This window comes from Urocitellus parryii, chromosome 9 (assembly GCF_045843805.1).
Source record: "Urocitellus parryii isolate mUroPar1 chromosome 9, mUroPar1.hap1, whole genome shotgun sequence".
NCBI lineage: Eukaryota > Metazoa > Chordata > Mammalia > Rodentia > Sciuridae > Urocitellus > Urocitellus parryii.
This window is the reverse complement of record NC_135539.1, coordinates 2,238,017-2,264,004: the sequence shown is the minus strand read 5'-3', so window position 1 is coordinate 2,264,004 and position 25,988 is coordinate 2,238,017. Positions and strand designations below refer to the sequence as shown.

The following is a 25,988-nucleotide window of genomic DNA, read 5'->3' as shown; positions in this document are numbered from 1 at the left end:
TTCCCGCCAGGGCAGCAGAGCTGAGCAGTGGCAACAGATGTCACATGGCCCCCAAGTGGCAGTATTTACTATCTGGTCTTTCATGGTTAATTTGTCAACACTGGCTCTAATGTCAAACCCAAACCACATTATTTAAAAAAAAAAAAAAAAAAATCCCTGCACACCTCACTTTAGTAACTCATGGAGCCTTAAGAAGCTGCCACCTCTTACACCCCAACTGAAGGTGACTTCAAGCCCGAGGGCTCAGCTCAGCAATCGCAGATCTCCATCCGACCCTGACACCAGAGATCATGAGCCCGAGAAGCTGCCAACAGACGATTCTGAGGCCCTGAACCACGAGGCAGGCCCCCACTGTGGCAGCGGGTCGCTGGACTCACTTTCCCCCTCAGCCACAGACCCACACTAGAGCCTGCCTCTGCAGGTCCCCACCGCACTGAGGACGCAGCCCCACCGAGCTCCAAAGCCTCATCTCCTCGTGCCATCTCCTCTGATCCTTTCATGTCATGACACATTTATTGAACGGCAGTACGTGTGAGCAGCCCTAGACCTGTGTGCCCTCTCCTGGATGGCTGTGCTGATCCCCAAGGCAGCTGGCTTAAAATTCTTCAAGGTTGGCAATTCCCGCCAAACACCTCCATCTCCAAGGTGGACGTGGGGGACACTGCCTTAACACTTAGGGGAAGCTCCAGCATGCGGAACTGACAGACCACACCTCCCTGCACTTCTTAAAAATGATCTTTAGTTATAGACGGACACAGTACCTTCGTTTTTACGTGGTGCTCAGGTATTTGAAATGGCAGGTGAGTGCTCTACCGCTGGGCCCAGCCCAGCAGGCTGCTTCTGCAAGCAGGCCCCGTGGACAGGGCCCATGTGCCCAGAGCTTTCCAGGGCCAGGAGCCAGCTTCAACACAAGGGCTGCCCTGCCATCCACGGAGGGACCCACACACCACAGGGGGACAGGACCCGACAGCTTCAGAAGACTCGTGTGGGCCACCTGGAAGGCAGCTTCTTCTCTACCCTAAAATTTTAAAACTTGCACTTCTGCCTCCCCAAAACCAGTTTAACGGACGCAAGCTCCCGATACCAGAACGGGTAAACCGAAAGCCTAAGGGCAGTGCTCGGTGCGTGAGCGGGCGCGCACGCACACACACACACACAGTACCTCTGCGGGTTGGTTTCAGTTAGACTCCCGGCCGACACCCGAAGGCAAAACCCGGGGGGTCCTAGGACAAGGGCAGGCCCGCTCGAGAGGAAGCCAGGGAAGGACCAGGCTCTCCTGATGGGCCCCCAGGCCCGGATGGCGAGGCAGCCTGAGCAGGAGGGTAGCGCTCACAGCAGAAACCGAGGAGAGATCCTCCAAGGCCACTGCCCAGAGACCAGGCACCGATGCCACGGACACAGGGCGGAGGCCAGAGGCCAGCCCTGCCAGCCCCGCCACCTCTCATTCAGTCTTTTATTTCTTACACTGAACTGTGACCAGTCAGAGGCAAGTCTCCCCTCCCCACCCCAGGCCCATCTCCAGGAAACGTGTGCACGGCGAAAGGGCGTCCCGGGCAGCAGCGGGGAGGGCAGCCACCTTCCTCCACTTCCACGTCACTCACTGAATTTTTATAGAAAATTTTATTCAACATACAACATTTTCCAGCAAAAAGGCAATATACAGGAAGAGTTGGTGAACACTGCTGCTACAGAAACAAACAAAGGTACTGGAAAAGGAGGAAAAGTAAGTGTGATCTGCCGATTCTATTTACTGCACTCGAAACTAGACACGCAGCTGGCATTAGCTCCAAATGAAAAGGAAACGAGGCGGGGGCCGAAATGAACCACACAGTGAGTATGACACCAGGGACATCCACTTGTAGACTCACCCAACAAAAAGTGACCTCTCCCCGTGGCAAATTGTACATGTCCATTCATTAAATATACAATTTCATTTTTCCTTTGTTATTTTACCCTTTGTACAACGTCAGCAGCTTCCTAACCACCAGCGAGCGCGCCCTCTTGCTCAAGGCTCTCCTGTCGCTCTGGCCGCCCGTTTCCACGGATTCTACTTGTGATCCTTTCACCTGCTCGTCCTGAGGAGCTGCGAGCTCACTAAGCTTGCTGAGGCAGCAGAGTGAACCTTCATTGTATTTAACGTGTCCAATTTAATAAAAAGACCCAAAACATCTGTCAGGATTGTATTCAGTGCACCCACCTGGCAAGTGGGCTGCAGAGCAGTGGCTGGCGGAGGTGAGATGAGCTTATTTAGAAGACCCTAGGCATCCGGAGGGGAGGAACCCGAGGAAGGGCCGACAATGCACACATGAAGGAAAGAGCGCTATTTATTAGGTTGTGAGTTTCTCTGTTTTGCCTTTACAGATGCACAAAAGGTCACTGAAAGTATAACTGAAGGAGTTAAGTCAGACGAGCCTGCACAGACTGCCTGGCTGCAGGCTGTGGACAGGCCCCAGGCGGGCAGCCAGGCAGCCTGTGCCACCCAAACACAGCCTAGAGACCTTTTGCCAGTGACACGCGTCCTAGGAACCTCTTCTCCCCATCACGCTGACAGTTCCTTGCATTCTGGTTACCATAAAATAACTCTCATTGGCATCCAAGCTTTATAAAAACACCTTCATTTTGCTCAAAAAGGGCAGTCAATAGATACAGAGAAGCCAAACTGAACAGCCTCAACAAAATAAAATTAACATCAGCAGCAAATCCTCTTGCTGGAGACTTCGGCTAGAGTACACGTGTACCAAAGTTCTACGGCTGTTAAAAAGGGGCACACACCCACGCGCTGTCCCGCCTTGAACACACTGGTAAGGAAGTCAGTTATGGATTTTAATGGCCTTTTCAAGATAAGTGTAGCGACTCCTCTTTGGGGCTTTGTTGAAGTGGTCGAGCCCTAGCCAAGGCCGAGGGTGAGACATGTTACCTGGTGGGGAGAGAGAACATGTGAGACCCCAGAGCCCCTGGCTGGCCAACGTGGACCTCCTACCCACACGAGCCATCACCCCCACAGCTGCATGTGGGTGTCTCAGCGAAGCTGGGACCTTGAGCTGTGCTTGCCTGCCTGGAGCAAGGGCGCTCCACTTAGGGGCCGTGAGGGCTTCACTTCCGCAAGGCAACCCTGGGAACTGCGGGTCAGGGCAACCAGCACCTGTCCCTCAGTCCTCAGCACTCAGCCAGCACTCAGCCGACGGGAAGGGCTGTGATCCTTAAGACAGTCCAGGGGCCACTCCCTGTTTCCCAAGGGGCCCCAACGTGGAGAGCGAAGAGCCGGCTATCGGCCCCCATCCGTGCCCAATGCCTCTCAGGAGCGCTCCCCTGATGAACCCCTCCAGGGAGAGGGCTCTTACCAGGCTGTGGCTCGAAGTCTTTCAGATTCACTTCATACTCGTCTTCGTTAATGTACTGGTGTCGGCCCATCATTACAATTGCAAATTTAAACTAGAAGACAAAAATCAAGACTCCTCCATTATTTCTGCACACTGGCAAAGTTCCTATCTCTGGCATTACTGATTAAGCAGCACCACTGGTCGCGGGGCGAGAGTGGGCGGCCCCTGCGCTCTCGCCAGGGCCCCGGAGCGCACCTTTTCAAACTCCTTTTCCTGGACGTCCAGCAGGCTCTGGATCCGCTTCATGACTTCTCGGAAGCGCTCGCCCTGGGAAGGCAAAGAACGGAGTGCTTCATGCTCACTCCCACCGTCTCGGTGCCGCGCTGTGCTCACTGAGGCAGGAGCGCAGGTGAACGACACCTGTTCAGAAGCTTCCAGTTCTGACCTTCCCTCAAACTCTTACCTGGTGTATCCTCAGCAAAAACGGAATTCCGAATGTCCCAAACACCTCTTTGTGGAAATGGGCCACTGTGATCAGCATCTCGTTTTCCTTATCTATGTCTACCTGGTCCAAAGGTATCTCCTGGGGACACATTCCAAACACAAAGAGTGTCCTAAGTGCAGTCGCTGCCGGCACGTGTTGCACTTCAGTTCTAATGTGGCACTCCACCGGGCAGGCTAGAGCGCACTCCAGAGGGCCCCAAGGCCAGTGCATCAGAGGCTTGGCACTCCCGGGAGGTGACAGGACCTCTCAGTATAGGGCCCACATGGGAGGGCTCGTGTATGCCTGTGGAGGGGACTGCAGAACCCTGGTCTCTTCTTTTCATTCCTCCACCTTGAGCTCCCTGCCAGACCCCAAAGCAACAGGGACCAGTTCATGAGGGGTGGAAGCCTCCAAGACTGTGAGCCACAATACACTTTTAAGATGAGCATTCCAGGTATTTTGTTAGAATGATGGAAAACTAAGTAACGGAACCACATTTTTGCCAAAATACCATGATAAACCTTGCTAGAATGAGAGTGCCGAGTATTGTAGTTACCACAGGAAAACATTCAGCTTTCAATTCATGGCAACCCAACACTTTCTGCCTACATGCACTTGGGGTCCATATTAAACTTGGATTCTAAGCATAAATTCTGTAGGCTTCCACCCAGAGTCCATGCACAGAGGGAAGCAGCATGGTGGACCCAAGGGAGAACACAAGGACCAGTGTTTAATGGGGACAGCGGTTCTGCTGGGGAAGATGGAAAAGTTCTGGAGCTAGACGGTGACGAAGGCTTCATGACAAAGTAAATATACTCGACTACACAGTTAAAAATGATGGAAATGGCGAACTCATAATGAATCACTTCTGTAGTCTGGAAGAACCAAATTATCTCAGAAAGCACTTCAACTATTGGTACATGAACCAAACTAAGGTCCCCTGTATGACTCACAGTGAATGTCACACGGGCAGCAGACACCCGCCCTGCCATACACTGTCCCAGGATCCAAATGCACTCTGCTGCCAAAAGGGGACAGTTACCTCTATTCGAAATGTTCGACTTGTTGCAGGAGATAAACATTCTAATAATTCATCTTCTTGATGCACACCAATAATTTTGTAGCTTACAATTTCTAGCAGCCTAAATGAAGAAAAAAAATGGGGCAAATAAATATATATGCACACATATGTATTCATGTCTTCAAACAAACAAAAACAAATCTGGCTGCTACCACAAACTGAATCCATGAAGCTACTGGAACACGCCTATCTTCTTCCTCTAGATTTACTTATTTATAAAATAAAGGAACCGTACACATCAGAAGCAGGTCCTGCGAAGGGTTGAGGAGGTGGTCCCGAGTCCAGTCAATAAGCCTCTGGAGCTAGCCCATGGCCACACTTGGGCCCAGGGACAGGCTCATCAAGCCAACCTTCCCCACAACGAGGTCTGGGCGGGGAGGACCAGATACTTTCTCACTCACTCTTCAGAGAGAAATAGTCTCTTCATTTATTAAAAACTTACAAGAGAAGGCATTGTGGAACTAAATAGCTCTAAAGGTCAGCTGTCCTTCAAGCTGACCAGAGGCAAAGTGGTAGGAGCAGGGCCCAACTCTCAGAAAACACTGATCACCAAACTCAGCATCAGCCGACAATTCTAACACAAATATGAGGTTGTGTCTCAAATACAATCAGGAGTCACCTTTTCCAGGGTCAGTTGATCATTCAACTCAAACCAGACCTTTCCTGTGGTGGCTTTTCCACCTGAGCTCACCTTTAATTACAGTCATTAACATCAGAAAACAAATAAAATAAAATTATTCCAAACCTCCACCCAGCACCAGCTTCAGGAGGCCGTGGCAGTGGGTTTTAAGGGGTTCGACGTGCACTGTTTGGGCTGGGAGCAGCCCTGCCCGGCTCCAACCTGGGGAGACACTCACCTAAGCCTCCCTGATGCTTTCTCACCCAGCTCCACGGCCTTCTTACATTCTTCTAACAGGTCCCGGACACAGCCATGCTTGTCTGGATATAGTGTTATTTCCTACGCGACCACAAGACGACACAGTCGCATTAGAGAAAACTGACTTTTGCTGCAGCAAATAAGAAGAGGAACCCTGGCCGACTGGCTCAAGCACTGTTCCCCTTAAACCCAGGGTCCCTGCTTGTGGAACCACGAACTGTGGGACCATCTGCCCATACCTGGGACCAAGCCAGTACTGACAGGAGGTTAGGAAATGCCACCTTGATGCAGAAAGCTTGCCATTTCCAGCACCACAGGAAGTGGCCCTGAGAAGGGCCCCGGGAGAGTGGGACACGGTTCAGAAGGAAAAGCCAGGCCCACACCGTGGCTCTGGCCACATCAGTTCTCCAAGGGCCAGCAATGGGGTCTCCCTCCCCAACCCTGGGGGAGCTGAAGAGAGGAGCCGGCAGAGACAAAGTGTCCAGAAAAGGCTGAGTTCGGCAGGCTCAGGGCTGAGAGACCTGCGTGGGCAGCGTGCAGGCTGCCTGAGTGGGGAGGACCGCGACACACCGAGGGCCTCTCACAGGCTAGCACTGACAATAGGCAAATGCCAATAAAACCAAAACTCACCTCTTCCCTAAACTGGCTGTTTAACCATATACACTTAAAACTTCGTCTGTTCTCAAAGTCTGTGATTTTCATCTTAAGCTATGAAGAAAGAGACATGCATTTTAGATAGGCTTCCACAAAAGCCCACACCTTCCCCTCATCACCCAGAGGGACATTAATTTGGACTCATACCTGCTGATAGTAAAGTTTCTTAGGTTGTCTAGGCTTGAAGAATTGTAGAAGATCTCTTAAAGTACCTTCATAATTATGTCTAAGAGGATTACCTGGGCCATCCCTATAACTACACAAGAAAACAGCACATAAATAAATGAAGTGTTTATTGGCGTAAAACACAAATCCTGAGTGAACACAGAAGCAAGCCCCTGGCCCCACCCCTAGACATGAGGTCTGGGCCTGGCTCAAGATTCAACTCAACACTCCTGTTTCCTAGACCTAAGTCCCTCTAGCTGTCACACTCAAATGTTGTCCTCAAAGGTGACAGCAATCAAAGCCTGACCACATGACCCCTGACGCCGCTGGACCAGTAGTGTACATGAAACACTCTGGCTTTCAATGAAGCCGTCAACTGCTTTGACATCTCCAAGTAACGTGGTTGTAACATGAGTTGTGACAAGTGCAGACCTCAAGAGAGGTGAGAAATGGCATGTCAGGCAGAGTGGCCAACTACTAGCATGTTAGCTCCAAGATGCTTCGATGAGCTCTGGAAAGCACTTAGTAAAGAGAAATCCGAGTCGACGAGCATGGCTTACCCTTGAGACTTGAAAAACTGAAGCAGCATGGGGTCCGTGTTGAGCCTCTGTGCAACCGTCTTTGCAACCTGGAGACGGAGAGAGGCAGGCTTGTGTCTGGGGCACAGCTCCTGGGCCTCGTATCTTGTGGGGTGGGGCTAACTAAAGCAATGTGTTGTGAGCAGGCAAGGGGTCATCACTGTGGTGTCCACACTCCATGGCACAGGATGTGACGATTCGAGGCACATACACAATGGCCTGGGTGGAATCAGCATAAGGGGCCTCTCCATCTCAGGCTCTGGTCATGTCTCTGTCACTGGATCCTGTGACTCCCATCTCATGGTTCTTATTTTTTTGGGGGGGAGGGGGGTGGGTATCAGGGATGGAACTCAGCCCCGCCCCCCGTTTTTACGAGACAGGGTTTTCTCACTGAGTTGCTTGGTGCCTCGCTTTTGCTGAGGCTGGCTTTGAACTTGAGATACTCCTGCCTCAGCCTCCAAAGCCACTGAGATTACAAAGTGTGCACCACCGTGCCCGGCTCACAGTTCTTACTTTTAATGGTAAAGCTTATGTTTATTTTCTCACGATTAAACACCTGCCATGTTATATTAAGGCAAAGGGGCTACTGCAACTTCTCTCTCAAAATTATGCCAGAGTGCTAGGAGCCACAGCCAAGTAATATGATGCATGGCATTTTTGGTTGAAAGGTGATGCCAGCTAGCCATTGAGATGATATGATTATGTTAAGATTTGCATTCATATGGATATTGGACTCCTGTTCACCTCAGCCTGCCTGGAGAGTTCCCATTGGTTGGGGAAGTGCAGTAGGAGGGAATTCCGGGGGAGGAACTTCCTCTGGGGTTCTGGGAGAACACCACGTGTGTGGATCGGCAATCTTGGGGGGGGGGGGGGGGGCACGGGGCATTGGCGGCAGTTTGAAAAATAAAGTTTGCTCCTGCTTGAGTGGCTCGTGATTTTGTGCCCAGCCAGACTGCGGCACCAGAGTAGCTTTCCTGGGATAGACACGCAGACACGGTAGAGGACAGGGAAGCACAGGCCCAGCTCCCAAGAGCATCGGCCTAGGTCTAACATCACCCTTCCCAAACCACAGCCAGACAGCTTCCTCAACAGACTTCTGAAAAATAAACAGGTCTTTCTGGGTAGCATCTGGTGAAGAACAGCTTTCTGATACCTGAAAATAGTTCATTCTGTTGGACAAGGTGACCACGAAGCCAGGGTCGTTGGGGATCGTCTTGTCACAGAAGATGACGTCGACACGGTGGTAGAGGTCTCTGAAGTATTCTTTTGCAGTGGGCAATTCACTGTTATCATTTTCAGGGTCATCCCTGGGGAAAAGAAATGTTCAGAATGAATGGAGGCCCATGCAGTGCCCCTGTTGAGGGACCTCATCTGCTGGGCACCAGCGATGCCCACAGACCCTCTCTGTGCAGGGTACTAGGAGTGCATCCGACTCTATGTCACCAGTGCCACAGAAAAGGTGGCAGCCCCAGCAGGGTGCGCCTCAGGTTGCTCTGCACTCTTTAGGTTCACAGCAGAACCACACGCACAGCACTGTTGGAGAGCAGAGCCCCACCCGACCAGGACTCGGCCGGGGAGGCTTCTGTCTGATGGGAAGCTGTTCCTGTCTTCAAGTACTGCAAACCAGACTGTGAGTCTGCTGCAGATGGGTCTGAATGAGTTACCTGAGCAGATACGGCCAAGGAATTCTGACTTCCAGTGCTGAGGGAAGAACAACTCTTCCCACCTGCTAACAGCTATCGACATTTTTAGGAAATAAAAGAGCTTTAAATGATGGCAATGTTCACTGCCCCTAACTCCAAAACCCAGAGGTGGCTAGCTACTGCCAACACTCAGATACTTGCAAGGACTCATGGCTCAGGTCCAAGTGCAAATGTGCCCTGGTTCTGGGACAAACCAGAGTGCAGCTCCTGATGCTGGTGCAAAGGGATGGAACCATCAGGTGGTACGTACTTCTGAAACACTATGATATCACCATCCATGAGTTCATCAAGGGCTTTATCAAGAGACACGTCATAGTCCTGAATTCTCTCTGTTAAATTCGGTTTAACTTCCTATAGTAAAACATATAAAAGTTTCATTACAAAATTTGTCTGCACATAATTTAAGTATTTTCTCTACACCCAATTCTGTTCACCATTTTTTTTAAAGACATGGATTCTCCTCATGTTGCCCAGGCTGGCCACAAACTTTTGGGTTTAGGTCATCCTCCTGCCTGTCTCCCAAGGAGCCAGAATGACTGTAGGCATGCACCACCACACCCAGCACACCCACACTAAGTTGAAATGTCAATGGAAGCTGGGCATGGGTGGTGCCTGCCTGTAATCCCAGAAACTCTGGAATCATCCTGCCTCAGCCTCCCATTTTGAGACCATCCTAAGCAATACAGCAAGACCCTGTTTCAAAATAAAACATAAAAAAGGGCTGGGGATGTGGCTCAAGTGGTAACAAGCTCGCCTGGCATGCTCGAGGCCCTGGGTTCGATCCTCAGCACCACATAAAAACAAAAATAAAGATGTTGTGTCCACCGAAAACTAAAAAATAAATATTAAAAGATTCTCTCTCTCTCTCTCTCTCTCTCTCTCTCTCTCTCGATGTGGTTCAGTGACTCGGGGATCCTGGGGGTCAATTCCCAGAACAACAAAAAAAATGTTAGTGGGAAAAACAAACCTACAGGTACCTAATAATCACTGATCCTGTAAGTTAAAACTCACAAATCTAAAAATGTGTGATTTCTGGATTTAAAGAACCTTAAACAACAAAACACCCACCCTCCCACCTCCAATGACTGTTACACTGACTATGAAAAACAAGTCATCCAAACCTCATAGAGGATAAGGCTAGTATCTTGGACAAATCCTGCTCTGTCACACATAACTGGAAGCAAGTCACCTAGGATAGAGGAAAAGCTTTAATTCACAGTTGAGACACATTGAGCAAATCCATGCAGAGGGCAGGTGCAGCAGGACTTACGTATTTTACAGGATATGGGTGTGTAGATATGCCCACAGTAATTCAAGCTCCGTGTTTTAGGATCATACATCTTCAAAAATAACATTACGTCATCTATAAGTTGATGAACGGGTTTGTTAGAATCTTAACACTCATTACAATGTTAACAACAAAAAAACAAAACAGCTGAGCTTAGGAGGTCAATGACTGAAATGATAGCTTAATGTCCCCCTAAAAATGTCAAGAGGCTGCTGATCCTATGACAGCAGAGGTAGGCTCCAGATTTCACACCCTGAACTACTACTACCCCAGGCAGTAAAGATAGTTCTAAGGGTGGTAAACTTGAAACCCCAAGTTGGACAGATGGGGATGCAGCTCAGAGGCAGACCACGTGCCTCACACGTGACAGGCCCCAAGTTCAATCCCCAGCAACAACAAAAACAAAAAAGAAATCCTGGCACTAACTTGCTGGGAGTATATGTTAGCTGGGTCTCTGCCAGGAGTGGATCCTCACAGCAATAAAAACCTGGAACTTTACTGTGAGGGTCAGCGTGCTCTTAGAGCTGAACGGAACACACCCACCTGTCTGGATGCACACTCTGTGGTTGTTTCTACATGACAACAGGCCAGGTGGCCCAGAGACTGAAATGTTTACTACCTGGCCCTGACAGACACCTGTGACCCCTGTTCGATGTGATCAGAGATGTGCACGACTCAGGGGCCCGGAGCAGGCACGGGGCAGGCCACCTCAGCACGGCTGCCCAAAGCCTTGAACACGGTCTCAGTGAGCAGCTGTGGCACTGACCAGCAGGTCTCTCTGCAAGGGGAGGCTTGGTCCTCTGTTCAGCACAATCCAGGACCCCAACTCTCCTGCGCTATGTGCAGCCGGGCACTGCATGGGCACTTACGATCTTTATCAAACTTGGGCAAGGTTGCTCCACTGGCAGCCAACTCGGGATCCACTGTTTCCAGGAATATTGTCCAAGGGTTTTCGTTATCACTCAGTTCAATCATCTATTTCCAAAAGAGATGCTGGTTTTAGAAGATGTTAATGGCTTAGGTGACAGAGTGAAAACTACACGTGCGCACCGCCTGCAGAGGGGATGCCTCCTGCAGTGCCACAGACACCCAGCACCAACGATATTTACTGTTTTGTTGCCGTCTGCTTCATTATCTAACATTGCTGGTCGTTTTGTTCCATTACTCCTTGCTTGCATGGGCCACAATCGAATTTGATCTTGTGGAAATCCCTAGGGGAGAAAAATAAAAATAGATCAAAAGAACAACCATCACAAACTTTTCAATTCTATACCAATTTAATTCTGTGTTGGGGGGGAGCACTAATTATAACCCTTCGCCCGTCTGAGCTGGACAGCTACACCTCCTTCCTCGGGCTCTCTAGCACTCCAGGGCAGAGGGCCCGTGGTTCCAAAATGCTGCTGCAGCTGGGGAGGAATGCCCACCCGAACTGCCCGTCGGCCAGTCTACTGCAAGACCTGTTCAGGGTAGAAACATGCTCTAAAATGCTGTGGAATTCCCTGCACTGGAGTCAAGAGCTCAGCATCTCCTTCCCTGGCTCCAACAGAAGCAGTGCCCAGGATGCTCCCCTCACTTCCACAGGCAGCCAATCTGTGCTAAGGGGTGGAGAAGGAGCGTGGGCAGAGCAGGAAGTGCCAATGGGGGCGAGGGAAGGGGGTCACGCACCATGGTTTGGGAGAGGCTCTGAACAAACTCTGCCAGGGAGGAGTTCTTCAGAACCTTGAACACAGTGTACTTCACTTTTTCTTCATCGTACATGTCGTTTCCTTGGTGGCCACAGAACTGGTCCTCTGCAACTATCTGAACACACACACACAGAACAGAGTTCACAGCTGACAGATAGCAGAGGAGTCACATTCACACCACACGGGCTGAAGGCTAGGCTCATCCTCTGAAGGGACTTCTTCAGGAGACCAGAGGGAGGAGCACAACAGAACAGCAGAGCCTCTAGTTAATGGGTTGCTGTGGTGCTCTCCCTGAGAGCCTGCAGTGGGCCCTGCAGCCCTGCCTCCTCCCCGGGAGGTCCTGTCTGACACACACACACACACTGACACTGCTGTATGTGGCCTCCATCCAGCTCACACCTAAGCCCTTACTCCTACACTGGGTGGACATCCAATCCCGCAGTGCTGACCACCACCTGTGTCCAAGTCCCCCAAGGCCAGCGGTCTGTGGCAGGGCTCAGGGGGCAGAGGCTGACCTGCACTTGCATGTAGAGATGGGCCTCCTGCCGCTCCTTCCGCTTCTGAGCCTCGATCCTTTTCTCTTCTTGTAATCGTTCCACCAACTGCTGAGGAATGTCATGGTCTGTGACAGCTTGTAAAACTTCACCTGCAGGACAAATGCATCCTCTTTCACCTTGGTGCCACGGCCACTAGTAAAATGACCTATTAAAGTGATATTACTGCTGGGCATGGTGGTTCACAACCGTAATACCAGCAACTCAGGAGTCTGAGGCAAGAGGGTTGCAAGTTCAATACCAGCCTCATCAACTTAGGCCCTAAGCAACTTTGCAAGATCCTGTCTTAAAATAAAAAGGGGCTGGGGATGTGGCTCAGAGGTTAAGCACCCCTGGCTTCAATCCCTGGCATCAACATAAATAAATTTTTAAAAAGTAAAACTGTTTGGCACCACAGTCCACTTTACAATCTGCAAGCCCCGTCCACTTGCTTTTGGATGGTCTGAGGAAGGCAGAAAGTAGAAACAGGTTTGGATGGGCAACACAGCTTGTTCCACTGTATGCTGTTAACTTTTAATTGCATTCTGTTGGTGTAAAATACCAAGGCAGTGGGGGTACCCATGGCACGACTGTGTGGGTTCATTGTGGCTAAGAGCAGGACAAAGCCCAGCTGCACTCACTCAGCTTCGACTCCCTGATGTAGACCAGCATGTACGCGTTCGTGCAGTGTCGGACAGAGAGGTCATCATCGTGACCTCCGTAGTTGTGCTCGATGGCTTCCTCTTTAGTACACCTCGACACCACGTCGTCATCAAATTTACACCACTGGAAGGAAAGCAGCCAGACATCAGCAGAGATAAGGCGCCAGGACCGGCCCTCGCACGAGAGGCCCCACTGGGTCAGAGCAGGCATGGCCTCCCTGAGGCTGCCACACAGAGCAGCAGCGCTGCCATCTGCCTCTTTAATACTCCGTGGGAAGTGCTGCCATTTCACCAGCTCCACTTTCTACTCGTGGACAGGTGCTAACAAATCTGGAGAATTAAACATACCTAATTCAGCTAGTTGACACTTGGTGCTATGATTGTACAGTTCAATGGGATATTCTATATTATCCCAGAACACACTGCAACAAATTGATGACTTAAAAACCAGAAAAAAGCCAGGTGTGAGGGTGCACACCTGTTATCCCAGAGGCTACAGAGGCTGAGGCACAAGGACCGAGAATTCAAAGCCAGCCTCAGCAACTTAGCAAGGCTCTGAACAACTTAGCAAGACTATCTCTAAGTAAAATACAAAAGAGGGCTGGGGGTGTGACTCAGTGGTTGAGTGTCCCGAGGTTCAATCCCAGGTACAAAAGAAAAAACCCAGCACAGCTGTATGATAGTCATCTTCCCATCTCTTGCCTCCAATAGAGCCACTTCAAAGTCAAAGGGACAGGAAAGGCACTCCACCCCTGATCCCTTGCTTGCTGGCCCTGTGGTCTTGGAGCTCTGATTCTGAAACCCGCATTTGCCAAATGCTAACAGACCTCCTGCCCTCCCGAGTGTTATGAAGAGGATGAGATGGAGGACAAGGGGCCCCCAATACACAAGCAACCTGTGAGCAGAACTAAGTAAGTGCCTCTCGGCTGTAAAGCACTCTGTGAAGGCCAGTGTCTGTTACTAACAGAGGAGCACCATCTCTGACCTACCACTCTACCTTCAAAGTACTGGCAAATGAAGGGACAGGAACATGGCACTGCACAGCAATAAAACTGGACATCAAAGAGCAGGGATCCTTGACGGACTCGGTCAAGGAGCAGAGCGGAAGGGAGCACAGCATAGCTAAGTTTGCAGGGTCCTATCGCCTGGGTCCCACACTTACTTTGCCATCCCCTTTGGGGTTCAGATAAACCACATAATGTCCACCATGATTATCTCCACTGTGAACCAGGACAGCATGAAGAATATAATTTGCAGGGTCTTTAGGATCATTTTTTTGCAAAAACTCATCAAGTGGTAATTGTTCCGGAAACTCAAATCTATTAAGAAAAATTTTTTAAAGAAATTAAACATTCGTTTATACATTTGAAGGATAGGCACTTTTGAAGTACTTCTGAGATAGCTTCCACTAATTAGAAAATCTGTTCGTTGTTATGTCAATATAAAGATGTGGCTAGATTTGAGAAAAATGCCTAAAAAGCACTAGAATTTGAACTAGTTCAAATCCAAGGGCTCAACATAACATTCAGTGTTGGGATAGTCTACAGAGAACTTTCTAGGGTGTGGACAACCCTTCGGCATCAATCAGCAAGGCCAAGTTGCAGACCGCAGAGTTACTGCCACCTAAGAGATGGGCCAAGGCTGTGGCTGGGAGCGAAGATGGGAACAGACTCCTCTCGGCTACCTTCTGCAGAAGCCCTGGCTCTTGCTGGCTTCACAGCATTAGATTCAGGTGGTCAAATCTCGTCACCAGTGGTGACAAAGTGTACAAGAGCTGCAGGGAACCCAGGGGCTCCAACCCTTGGCTCTCACACCCACCGCCGGGGAGTGGCAGCCCTATGTTGGCAAGTGCCGAGTTCCTAATGATGCCGAAAATCTGGACATTTGTGTGAAATACCATAATTTTTAAAACACTAGACACAATTCTAATAAAAGTAAGGTGAGGATGGATTAAACCCCAATGTCTAGAGCCCACCAGGCAGCCCTCATCATAAGGCCACAGCAAGGCGAGCAAGTCGGGGGCAAAGCCTGGCAGGGCAAAGGGTCTGCTCATGGTGCCCTCAAGCCTGAAAGGTGACTGACCATCCGCCAGCCTGTACACAGGTTGGTGCTCAGACCAACCAGGGTAAGAACATAGTATCCTAAAGCAAACCCAGGGGTGTGCATGAGCACTCTCGAATCTGATATCTTAATCTGAAAACCCCCAACTTTAGCATTCTTGAAAATTCTAGTACATTCTAGAAGTTAACCACTGAGATCACAAAATACTGCAAAACATACGAATCTGAGGTAACATTTATATTATGGAAAAAACCCAATTTATTAGAAAAGCTGGTGAAGTCAAGCTCTATCAAACCGAAATAATTCCTAGACTGTCCTCATAGACTTCAACCTGCCCCAACAGGGAACTGGAGTTAGGGGAGGTGTCCATTGTGAACCAGCTTCTCCTACTGAGATCATCCTGACCCTTACAGCTCTCCGGGGACCTGAGGAAGGAGAGGAGCAGAAGAGCCCTAGATGAGCTGCACACAGACCACAGCACCTCCACGCTCCGCCCTTGGGATTACCTGTCATTGATCTTGATGTTTTGGTCCGTCTGAGGGTCATACATGAATCTCATCAGCTGTAGATGTAACACTGGTGGCAATGTTAGGAATTTCACACCTTTTTCTGCTTCCTGAACATTGAGAAGAAAAACAAACTTAGTTCATCTCTTTTTTTCTTTTCAGTACTGGGACACTCAATCACTGAGCCACACCTCCTGGTCCTTGATTTACTTTATTTTGATAGAGGGTCTCTCTCACTAAGTTTCTGAGGCTGGCCTTAAGCTTGTGATCCTCCTGCCTGAGCCTCCCAAGTCACCAAGATTATAGGTGTGTGCCAACGCACCTGGCTCACCTGTATTATTTCTTGAAGCAGTGAAAGTTAATACAAATGAATGTGTCTGGGGACTCTGAATGGGCAAAGGCAGGAAAGTTACAGTGTCTCTGCCATTTAAATCACACCACACCAGCATTTGTGTGGGAGATTAAGTACTAAGTTGATGCCTAGAGCAAAGGGGAGGGGTTAAGTTAATTACATAGGCAGCCATATTTAACTGGCATTAAACACGTCGGGAAAATCAAAGAAAAAACATTCCTTGGCAAATTAGAAAGTTGGTGATTACAATTGTGTCCTACTGGGCATGTAGTGGAAGCTGAGACGAGAACAAGCACAGATGAGCATGGCTGCCACCACCAGCAAACAGCCTGTGTGCCCCGGGTTCCCTCACCCGGGTCCTGTCAGAGCTCAGTCAGAGCCTACTGCTCAGTCCCACTAACCAGCACCCCTCTCCCCGGTGCCAGCCTCTGTGCTACTGGACACTTGCATGCACCTCCATTCTAGGTAGGGTCTCCTCTAGAGGGACATGTGACCTCTAGGCTCTTGGCCTCCATCGGCCAGCTATCTGTCCCTCATCAAAATAAGGCCTTGAGAACCTCCGCCATCGTGAGCACTTAGGTGCCTGATTCAGGGTGTGCTTCCCATAAAGGTCAGAGACGTGGGGGAATTGGGGGAACTCCCCAAAACATACCTATTGGCAACTTCCTTTAGTATGCCTGGGAATGCTTAGGAAGACACGGTACCTCTGCAAACAAAACCCAAATACCCAGGAACCAGGGCCACACTACAGGACGGCACTGAAGGCAAAAACATCCTCTCCACCACTAGACAGGCCAAGCCTAGGACGCACTGCTCACCTAGATCCCAAACCCCCAAGATCCCAGAGAACAATTCTTGTGAGTGAACAGAAATGTTTCCTAGCACACTTGGATGAGAAAGCTCTAAGACCTATAAAGAGACCTGATCTAACCCATGCCCTGGTTCCTCTAACCTAGCAGAATAGTGGGCACATTGCCTACTACAGAACAGGTACACTGGAACCATGAGCCGTGCATTGACAGCTTGGTCAGCACAGGCCAATCTGCAAAGCTGAAATAAGAAATTGCTTGAGTCAATGAGTCCAGGTTAGGAGGCTACAAAATCAGAACCTGGGCCATTGGGTTGCTGGATCGAGTAGACCAGCAACCACTGGCCAGGTCACCTCGTTAGACCATAGAATGGTCACTTGTTCAAGAGGCTCAGTGCTCTGCCAGATGCCCAGAGTGTCCCCTGCTAGGGAATGCACTCCTGACACTAGAAGTTGTAGCCCTCAAAACTAACTACACTTAAAAAAAAAAAAAGTGTGACTAACTAAAAGGAATCAAGTAACTAACTAAAGAAACTTTATGCATGACCACGAAAAACTGAAGAAAAGCTCTAGCAACGAACACAACAGACAAGAGAAAACTTCTTCCAACCCCATGGCAATTCTCCAACCTGCAGGGCAGCTGAGCTCGGCTTGGACACTGCTGCGCTTGAGATCCCTGCTACTGCCCACCCCGACCCTGACCCCTTGAACTCTGTCTGGAACTTCCTTGGCCTCTAAGCCCAGCACCACACAGCAAGGCACAGGCAGGCTCTTCAATGGTAACTAAGCAGAGGACACAAGAAAGGCTGCAACAGGACACAAGAAGACACCCACGTTACCTGCAGGCCGTGCTCCCCGGCATCGTATTTATTGTCACCGTCTAGTTGTTCTACTGCCACATAATCCACAAATGACTCAAATACTTTAAAGAGAGAGAGAAATAGGTCAACCCATGTGATCACTGAGACTATCTGTAACAGAACCAACCCAGAGCAGATTATAAACATCAGTGTATCTAGAACATTCTGGAAACCAACTGTAGTAACGAGCACCCTCTGCTACATCTGTGCTGAGCTTGCCACACTGCCAGCTTTGCTGGCTCAAAGGACACTGAGGGACTCCTCAAGAGTGGTTCAAGTGGCAGCATTGCAGGGTCAAGGCCTATTAAAGGTATAGTTGAGGTTGCACAGGGTGGAGGGGAGGGACAAAAATTGGTCAAGAGGCAGCGCGTCTAAAGGTGGTCAGTGGCATGGAGACGCAGAAACCTGGGGCTCAGCTGGACCTGCACAAGGTGGGGTCAGCCCGCTGGCCCAACACTCACCTGTTACAGGGGCTCACAGACAGAAAAGGCAACAGGACCAGGCAAGGGGACATCAAGAAAAGTGACAACAGACACAATGGCTGTCACTAAAACCAAGAAGTTTTGTTGAACAAATGGCAATAAGAGTGACAGGCCAGCAGCACGCTAGGGAAGGGCTTCTGCTCTGGTCTGAGGGCCACAGAGCTGGACCAGGATGGCACCAGCAGTTCACATCTGGGGATGACAGGCACTGCTTCCCTCGGAAGAGGGACAGGAATCAGGTCCCAGGACAGCCAGCTCACTGTGGACGTCCCCCAGACTGCTGCGCAGGGAAGAGGAGGGAAGCTAGACAGAGGTCTGCAGCCACTGGGCCCTGAGTACAAGCACGAGAACAGGAGGCGCCAAGGCGGTGGAATCCGAGGCAGAGCACTGCAGAGATGGGCTGGGAGAACCATCGGCGAATCCGGTGAGGACATTATCAGGGGCCCCCAGCAAGACAAAGATCAGGGAGGACAGGCCTCTGAACTCATGAAGAAGTGCTCCCACCAGCCACAGTGGGGAACCCTCCTGACTGTGGGAGACTCAGCAAAAGACTCACAGATCAATCCTCAACAGCACTTGCAATGCTCCCACCTAATAAGGCTTGAAAAAGGGGCTGGAGAGAAGGAGACCATTTACAAGCGACCTCATCGTCCTCAGCATGCCCGTCACCCAGGAAACGAAGCCCAAGTTTGCAGAGGCTGCAGCCGCAGTCCAGCTGAGAGCCAAAACCATCCTAGAGGAGGACAGCCAGAAACCAGGCGACCGACAACAGCAGGCGGGGACACCAGGACAGTCACAAACTGCAGCCCCTACCTTAAGGAAAGCACAGAGGCAAGCACAGGGGGTGTGAAGGAGAGACTTGGAATATCTCTATAAAAGGATCCAAATAAAACCTCTTGGATATGAAAATAATAACAGGATGAGATCAATAGCAGGCAGGAAGGCTGGGGAGGTGGAGCTGACCCATGGAGTGAGCTGGGCAGCAGGAGGGGTGGGGAGCACAGAACCTGTGACCAGCGGCCAAGATGCTTTCCAAATTGAATGAATATAGTTATAAACCCACAGATCCAAGACATTTAGTGAACACCAAGCTGCAGAACATGGAGGAACTACACCAGAGCTCAGTGTGATTCAAACCCAGGCAGCTTGAATCCTGCGATAAAGGGAAAACCAAAAGCACTGGGCTTTTTTGAGGGACACTTTGACAGAGGGACAAAGGGTGACATAAGACCTCCTCGAAATGATGCACACAAGAGGACAGCAGAACACTGGAAGAAGGATGGTCGCCCAGCAGCCTGTGCCAGGGAGAGGAAGGCCCCGGGACACCTGTCGGAGGAACACCTGACAGGGAGCCAGAGAGCCCCACCCGAAGGGAAAGCCTCCGAACTGTGAATGAAGACCTATTCAAAAGGACAGGAGTCAAAACAGAAATAAGAACTGGGCAGCCACATGAAAATAGATAAAGTACTCAAACAAGTCTCTTACCACCCCCCCAAAAATAAGTCTCCCCCCTAAATCATTAAAAAGCATTTGAAAAAGACCATTACAGACCTTCAAGGAAATACGGACCACATATGACCCCACAGATCCAAGAAGAAATCCCACACCTGCTGAGAAGGCAGGCAGGGAAGTGTCTGTCCTGCACCTAGCACCTCAACCGGAGAAACAGACTCCGGAAAAGAGTTTGTGGTACAACCCTAAAATGTAACACTATAAACAATGAGAATGATCAAGCTATCACTATTTACAACATGACTATCTCATAAATATAATGTTGGACCAAAGAAACCAGAAAAGGTGACATTGTGCTACATGATTCCCTTTAAATAATCATCTAGAACATGCAAAGTTATCCTGAGCTATTAGAAGCCCAGATGTTGGGGTGCTGGAGAGGGGAGCTGGGGACTGGGCTGGTCTGGGGCAGAGTTCAGGGTGTGTGTGTGGGGGGGAGCTGTCCACCCATCACACTGCACACTTAAAAAAAACAAGGTATGTAAACGAGACATTAAACCAAAATAGAAATAATCAAAAGCACATGCCTTTTTGCACATGACACTTACTGTTTTTCTTTCCTTTTATACTTAGCTGGATATCATAATAATCTTCTCTTCTGTCAGACCGATAGTCCACCTCTTTGCACTGGATATACGACTGCAGTAAGCAAAAGGGGGCCTCATTAACAGCCAAATCTGCACTGAAATTTTTAAAAACCATTCTTTAAGCTAAAGATCACATACCACCATTTTGCCTCGGAATAATTTTGGAATGGTGCCTTCCACACATGTGCCTTTCATCTTATTCTCCACATTATCAAGTAACTGAAAGAGAAGAGGTGAGCTTTTAAAATGATGTTCTCACTTCAGTAAGATACAGTAATTTAATACTCGGAAATGTCAACGGTCAAAGAAATTCTAGACTATTACGACCTTTGGCATGCAATTATCAAAAACATACAAAATCTTCCTTCTTGGTTGGATTTTTACAAAAATATCTACATGCAACAGTTGAGGTTAACCTTTTATACAGCCTTTGGAATGAATTAGTAATCTGTAGTGCCTTTAAAAGCATTTTTAATATTCATTTTACCTCTGTGGAAAAGCATTGTAAATTGATCACTAAACTTAACTCGTAATGGTCCACACCAAGAGATTAATGAGTTGAGCCTGTCAACAGGATTGACTGGTTTGTCCATGGATATTTAATGAACTGGATTCAATCCAGCTAGTGCTGCAAAAAAGAAAACACACCTTGCCCAGCCAATCACCTTGAACATCCATGTTGTGTGTTTCTGTGTGTGTGTGTGTGTCTTTTATCACAACTGGAAGGAAAAGGATTTGCTAGTGCCTAATGAGGTTGGGGAGAAATGACAGTGGGTGGAGGTCTGCACCACTGAGAATGGGGTGCTCCAGGGTCTGGATGCCAGAGCAGCACCCAAGTCACCAAGCAGCAGCGGTTGAGGACCACTAACACCACCCCAGCATTCAGTCTGGCTCTCTGCTCGTGTGTGTACACCAGTCTACCAAGTCAAAAGCCTGTGACTGTTTACACTCTAACTCCCCTAACACCTTACCTCCAAAGAGCTAATCAAACAGCTCTCTCCAGCATTTAAAACTAGACAGATGCTTCCTTCTCGTTCTAGCCTGGGTTTGTCCTGAACAAAGATGGGTGTTGTCTGAGGTCTGAGGTTGTACTGGGTTGACTGCTCCTGACAGTGCTTCACAGTTAATGTAGGACTGTACAATTAGTGCTGGACACTTACCACTCGACAGAGCTCTTGAACATCATGTTGCATGAAGCTATCTAAAGTTTCCCACCTTTCAAAGACAAAACAGACATCTATATTTGAAGTGAGCAAATTAAACAGCAACTTAGATTTTAAAACTCAACTGAATAATCAGCCGTTATTCTCCAGTAAATTTTTTTATGAAGATTATTTTGGAGGTTCTATAATTCAAAGACAAGAACATTTACACATGTTTCAGCTTGGGTTTGGAAGCTGTGCTGCCAGGGAAGGTAGGGTTACAAGCAAGTGTACAGACATTTGAAAGCTACAGATGTTGAGGATGAGACAAAATACAAAGATTAAAAGCACCAGCCTCCCTGGCGTAGGCCCACCCTGCGAGCTCGGCCCCCGGCTCAGACCCGCTCACCCGCCCCTCACCAAGCAAGGAGACCTGGGGCAGGCTCTGGTACATACCCAAATGACTTTGTTAGCTTTTTTGTTCCTACGGGCTTATCACTGTGCTGTAATTCATAGAATACTCTTTGTAAAGCTAAAGGGACGCTTTTAGAGGAATCGTCGCCCTCTGTTGGCATCATGTACACAGCCTGAAAGAATTGGTTCAGAATCAGAATTCTATTTCATGTAAAAGTATCAATTCTAATATCACAATGGGTGACTGCTAGGGTTTTTATCTATCCCCAAATGTCTTTAAGAGACAATCTAGGAAAACACAAGGTTTAAAAAAAAAAAGTTTTTTGTTTTTTGTTAATTACTTATGGCAGACCACACAATAAGACCCACATTCACTCCATATTTCTTAAAGTGATGTTTTAAATTTACCATTACTCATGAACAAAAGATTTGAAAAACTTCAATAACACTGGAATTACCCCACTTAGCTCTCTCCCAACAGAAACCCCCCCCCCCGCCCCCGCCCAGCAGCATGTGGACAGGGGCGTGCAGACGATGAGGAGGCTCATCAAACAGCCAACAACAGTGTCCGCCCGCAGCCGGACGGCTTCAGAGTTCCCAAGTCCTCAAAATTCACAGGAGTCCTCAAAATTCACCTACAATGCATTAGATTCCGAGTGTGGATTCTTACAATGTTTACAAAAACAAGATGCATCCCTAAAAAGTGAATATCAGACTAGAGGCAATAATCAATTCAATTTTGAAACAAAAACTTCAATTGTTGCCACTAATGGCTTTCCTGTTTAATTTTTATATTTGTTATTTCCAGCACAATTAAAGTTATAAAATCATGCTGTCAACCACCCAAGTTAGCTTAAGACAGCCGGTGTCTAGGCACAAGGGAATGACAAGCCCCAGCCCAGCCAGGGCTCCCTGTGGAGAGTGCAGAGGCCTGCAGCACACACAGTGAGGGACAGGAACGTCCTGCTGGGGACTCTGACCCTTGACACACCTGACAGAGTGGGTGAAAGGTGGGAGAGAGAAATACTATTAATTTACCTTTCGTAGCTGATTTGTGAAAAATAAAGTCTGCAGAAGGCTGTTCATGTAACAAGTCGCTCCCTGATTCTTTAAACCGACATAGCCCGTGTGCTTCTTTGAGTCCCACCTGAAAGACCAGGCAAGCTTGAGGGTGGCTGCGTGGAGGTGGCTGCACTCTGCGACGCACGTGCGGTGGCTGGCTGGGTGCCATGGCCTTTCCTTTACCACCTGACGGAACAGGGTCCACACCTCTCCTCACCAGGCCCAGGGCACGAAGGACACTCAGGCCTCAGTCCTTACACAGCTCCCCTTCAAAGGCCACCAGTTCATTTCTGTGACTGTCAATTCGATCCCAGAGTTCACATAGCATTGGTCACATCTGCTGACAGTTCATACACTGCTGTGTGTGTGCACCTGTGTCACTGGGGACTGTACCCAGGACACATGCTAGGCAGGTACACTGCCACTAAGCCATCCTCTGGCCCTTTAGAAATTTCCAGACAGGGTCTTGCTAAGTTGCCAAGGATGGCCTCAAACTCCAGAGCGTCTGAGCCCAAGGCAAGGCTGTTATTGGTCAAGATCAGTACTCAAAGACACTGAGAACACCCACGTACTCCTTCCAGTGTGCCTGCCTCGCAGAGCGTTTTATCCTGCACACCTTACACATGTCACATATATACTCGGCAAGATGGGAACGGGCCCAGCCCACCTTTCCTGTAATGGGTCATGGATGGAGGATACAGAGCTGCTCCCCTCATTTTATTCTTTTGGTGGCTGGCTAGGAAAGGTAGATTCTGAGGTATCTCACTCCACCCCGATGTCTGACAGGGAGCCAGAGAATGCCACCTGGGAGAAAGCAAGCCTCTCCCCTCCAGCCCAATTCCCTCTGCACACACAGAAATCGCCCGGGAGCAGGACGGCTGTGGGACAGCAATGGCCCCGGCTGGAGCTTCCCACTCCCCACCACTTGAACTGTCAGCAGGGCCTGCTTCTCTCTGCCTTGCTCAAGGACCTCGTGGCCAGGTTATCATGTCCCTGCCACCCTCGAAATAAAAGGCACAGCTCCTCTACAGTGGGTGTTTACATGCAGCCTTGGACTCCTCTACTAGACCCGTCTGCAAAGGTCTTCCAGATCTGAAGACATGGCTGTCTTGCTGACCACCATTACATTCCTAGTGCCCAGCAGTGAATGAAAACTTACGCAACTCCATGGGGAGCATCCGCCTGCACAAAGACTTCAAAAGTGACTTTGTCATCATCTATAAATCCTTTCTCAGGATCAGTCACTTCCTATAAAAGATAAATAAAAATATCCAACTTTCATAAGAACACACAAATCGTCACTTCATTCCAAAAGGACAATATTCCTTGTGTCCTGTACTTAACAGATTAAAATACTACTTTTTTAACACCCCAATTTTGCTTCCAGTTTAAATTTGTTTTAAACAGTGGTCTATGAACAAAACCTCAACAGCTTGGCTCTTCAGGAGCCATCCCAGAGGTACTAGGGCTCAGTGGCACAGCATGGATGAAGCCACAGCGTCCACCCGCTACAGCAGGATTTCAGAGGTTCTGGACTCAGGCTAGACAGTAACATTCAGCAGTAATGAGTTACTTAGAAGCAAGAACATTCCAAAACACATTACACTGGTCACCACCTCTACCAAAATGAACTAACTTGAAAAATCTAACAACTCTATACTAGCTCGACCCAAGACAGGCCCACAGAGCAACATGTCTGGTGAAGGGACTTCCGCCCATCAGAAGGAGCCTCCAGGTGTGCTCAGGAGTGGAGACCTGAATGCAGATGGTGTGCCAGCAGCTAAGGCCAGAAATCAAATAGATTTCACAGATACCTGCCCAACCTACAAAGCAAAAATTTCACTCGAAGATGCTACAGGAGGAAGTAAGAATTAATTAAAGCACTAGTGGAGAATTCAGACTAAATACTCTGTTACTTACACTCCAGGCCATAAAATTGGAAAATCCCCAATCGTTTTCCTTGTGGAAGAACAAGTGGCTAATGCGGCGACTGAAGGACTTTTCGTCATCTCTGTAGTTGATGATCTTCAGCACCGCCTGGGCGTGGCAAGACCATGACCTGTTCAGAGAGACAACCTGCGCCTCAGCTGAAGCTCAGCGAGGCCTGCCGTGCTTAGACACTAACCCAGCACAGGGAAGGCCTTCTCTCGTTGGGGGGGGAGGCTCCTTTACCTCTTAGAAGTGGGGAGGCTTAGGGTGTCCTTGTGGAGTCTGAAATGACTTAACTCATTTGTTTTTTAGTTCCTAAAATACTTGAAGCCAGTATTTTTAAACTGCTTCTACAAAATTCAAGTTTCTGAACTTTACACAGTGGTCTTGGGTTTTGTTATAGCCTGTGACTGGTCTGGGGCACAGCTCAGCAGTAGAGCACTGCTGCACGCCAGGCCCTGGGTTCCTTCAGCTGACAAGATTAAAGAAACAGACAACAAAAAAAGAGAATGACCTCCTAGTAGAGAATGATTAGTTAGAAAGAATAAAAATACACTGCACTGGAGTGGCTCAGTGAGGCTCAGTTCACATGAGTTCATGGGTTCAGTTCCCAGCAATGAAAAATTGGGGGAAAAGAAAAGAGTGTATGCCCACGTGTACGTGTGGAGCCATCAACAGGAGGCATCCCCAGCACCACTCCTGCACGCTGCCTCCCCGCCCGCTCTCCGGCACACCTTCCCAGGTGCCAGGAAGGGCTGGTGCTCTGGCTGCCTGCTGGGCTGCACAGGGAGCTGCGCCAGCTCCCAGTTGTACAGGCCTGCCCAGGCAGCCAGGAACTCCGCGAGCAGGGACAGGGGTCACAGTGATGGCCCACACATGGACTGAGGAGTGGAGCAGACCACAAAGGGGATCAGGATCCAACGTTTAGAAAACAAAACAGTTCACCACCTTACAGCCACTAAAGAAAGGGCTCACCACTGAGTGGGCCTTTCTCTGTGAAAACTGCCACTGATCTCTGAAATATGGACTTTTTAAAAATTTTATACTGGGGATTGAACCCAGGGGTACTCACCCACTGAGCCACATCCCCAATTCTTTAATTAAGATAGGTATCACTAGTAAGTTACCTAGGGTCTTGCTGAGCTGCTTAGGTCCTTGCTAAGTTGCTGAGGCTGGCTTTCAGCTTGCAAGCCTCCTGCCTCAGCCTCCCCAGATACTGGGATTACAGGCGTGCGCCACTGCA

At 49.1% G+C, this 25,988-nt stretch overlaps 1 protein-coding gene across 2 annotated transcripts in view; it reads right to left on the bottom strand.

The window, feature by feature from the left end:
- Window positions 1-2,306: 2,306 nt before the first annotated feature.
- Usp7 (ubiquitin specific peptidase 7) overlaps window positions 2,307-25,988 on the bottom strand; it is a 56,324-nt gene continuing 32,642 nt past the window's right edge. For both annotated transcript variants that reach the window (XM_026385289.2, XM_026385290.2), the window contains exons 4-31: window positions 24,737-24,875; window positions 23,976-24,064; window positions 22,793-22,901; window positions 21,797-21,927; window positions 21,359-21,413; window positions 20,337-20,417; window positions 20,160-20,250; window positions 17,597-17,679; window positions 15,598-15,707; window positions 14,193-14,349; window positions 13,010-13,154; window positions 12,351-12,481; window positions 11,816-11,950; window positions 11,260-11,361; window positions 11,020-11,125; window positions 10,133-10,225; window positions 9,984-10,051; window positions 9,113-9,213; window positions 8,313-8,466; window positions 7,142-7,209; window positions 6,564-6,672; window positions 6,393-6,470; window positions 5,743-5,843; window positions 4,847-4,946; window positions 3,784-3,903; window positions 3,576-3,647; window positions 3,342-3,432; window positions 2,307-2,917 (exon numbers count right to left, since the gene is read on the bottom strand). In XM_026385289.2, the coding sequence (XP_026241074.2) occupies window positions 2,811-2,917; window positions 3,342-3,432; window positions 3,576-3,647; window positions 3,784-3,903; window positions 4,847-4,946; window positions 5,743-5,843; window positions 6,393-6,470; window positions 6,564-6,672; window positions 7,142-7,209; window positions 8,313-8,466; window positions 9,113-9,213; window positions 9,984-10,051; window positions 10,133-10,225; window positions 11,020-11,125; window positions 11,260-11,361; window positions 11,816-11,950; window positions 12,351-12,481; window positions 13,010-13,154; window positions 14,193-14,349; window positions 15,598-15,707; window positions 17,597-17,679; window positions 20,160-20,250; window positions 20,337-20,417; window positions 21,359-21,413; window positions 21,797-21,927; window positions 22,793-22,901; window positions 23,976-24,064; window positions 24,737-24,875 (2,926 nt within the window). In that variant the 3' untranslated portion in view covers window positions 2,307-2,810. The remainder of the gene's footprint in view (window positions 2,918-3,341; window positions 3,433-3,575; window positions 3,648-3,783; window positions 3,904-4,846; window positions 4,947-5,742; window positions 5,844-6,392; window positions 6,471-6,563; window positions 6,673-7,141; window positions 7,210-8,312; window positions 8,467-9,112; window positions 9,214-9,983; window positions 10,052-10,132; window positions 10,226-11,019; window positions 11,126-11,259; window positions 11,362-11,815; window positions 11,951-12,350; window positions 12,482-13,009; window positions 13,155-14,192; window positions 14,350-15,597; window positions 15,708-17,596; window positions 17,680-20,159; window positions 20,251-20,336; window positions 20,418-21,358; window positions 21,414-21,796; window positions 21,928-22,792; window positions 22,902-23,975; window positions 24,065-24,736; window positions 24,876-25,988) is intronic.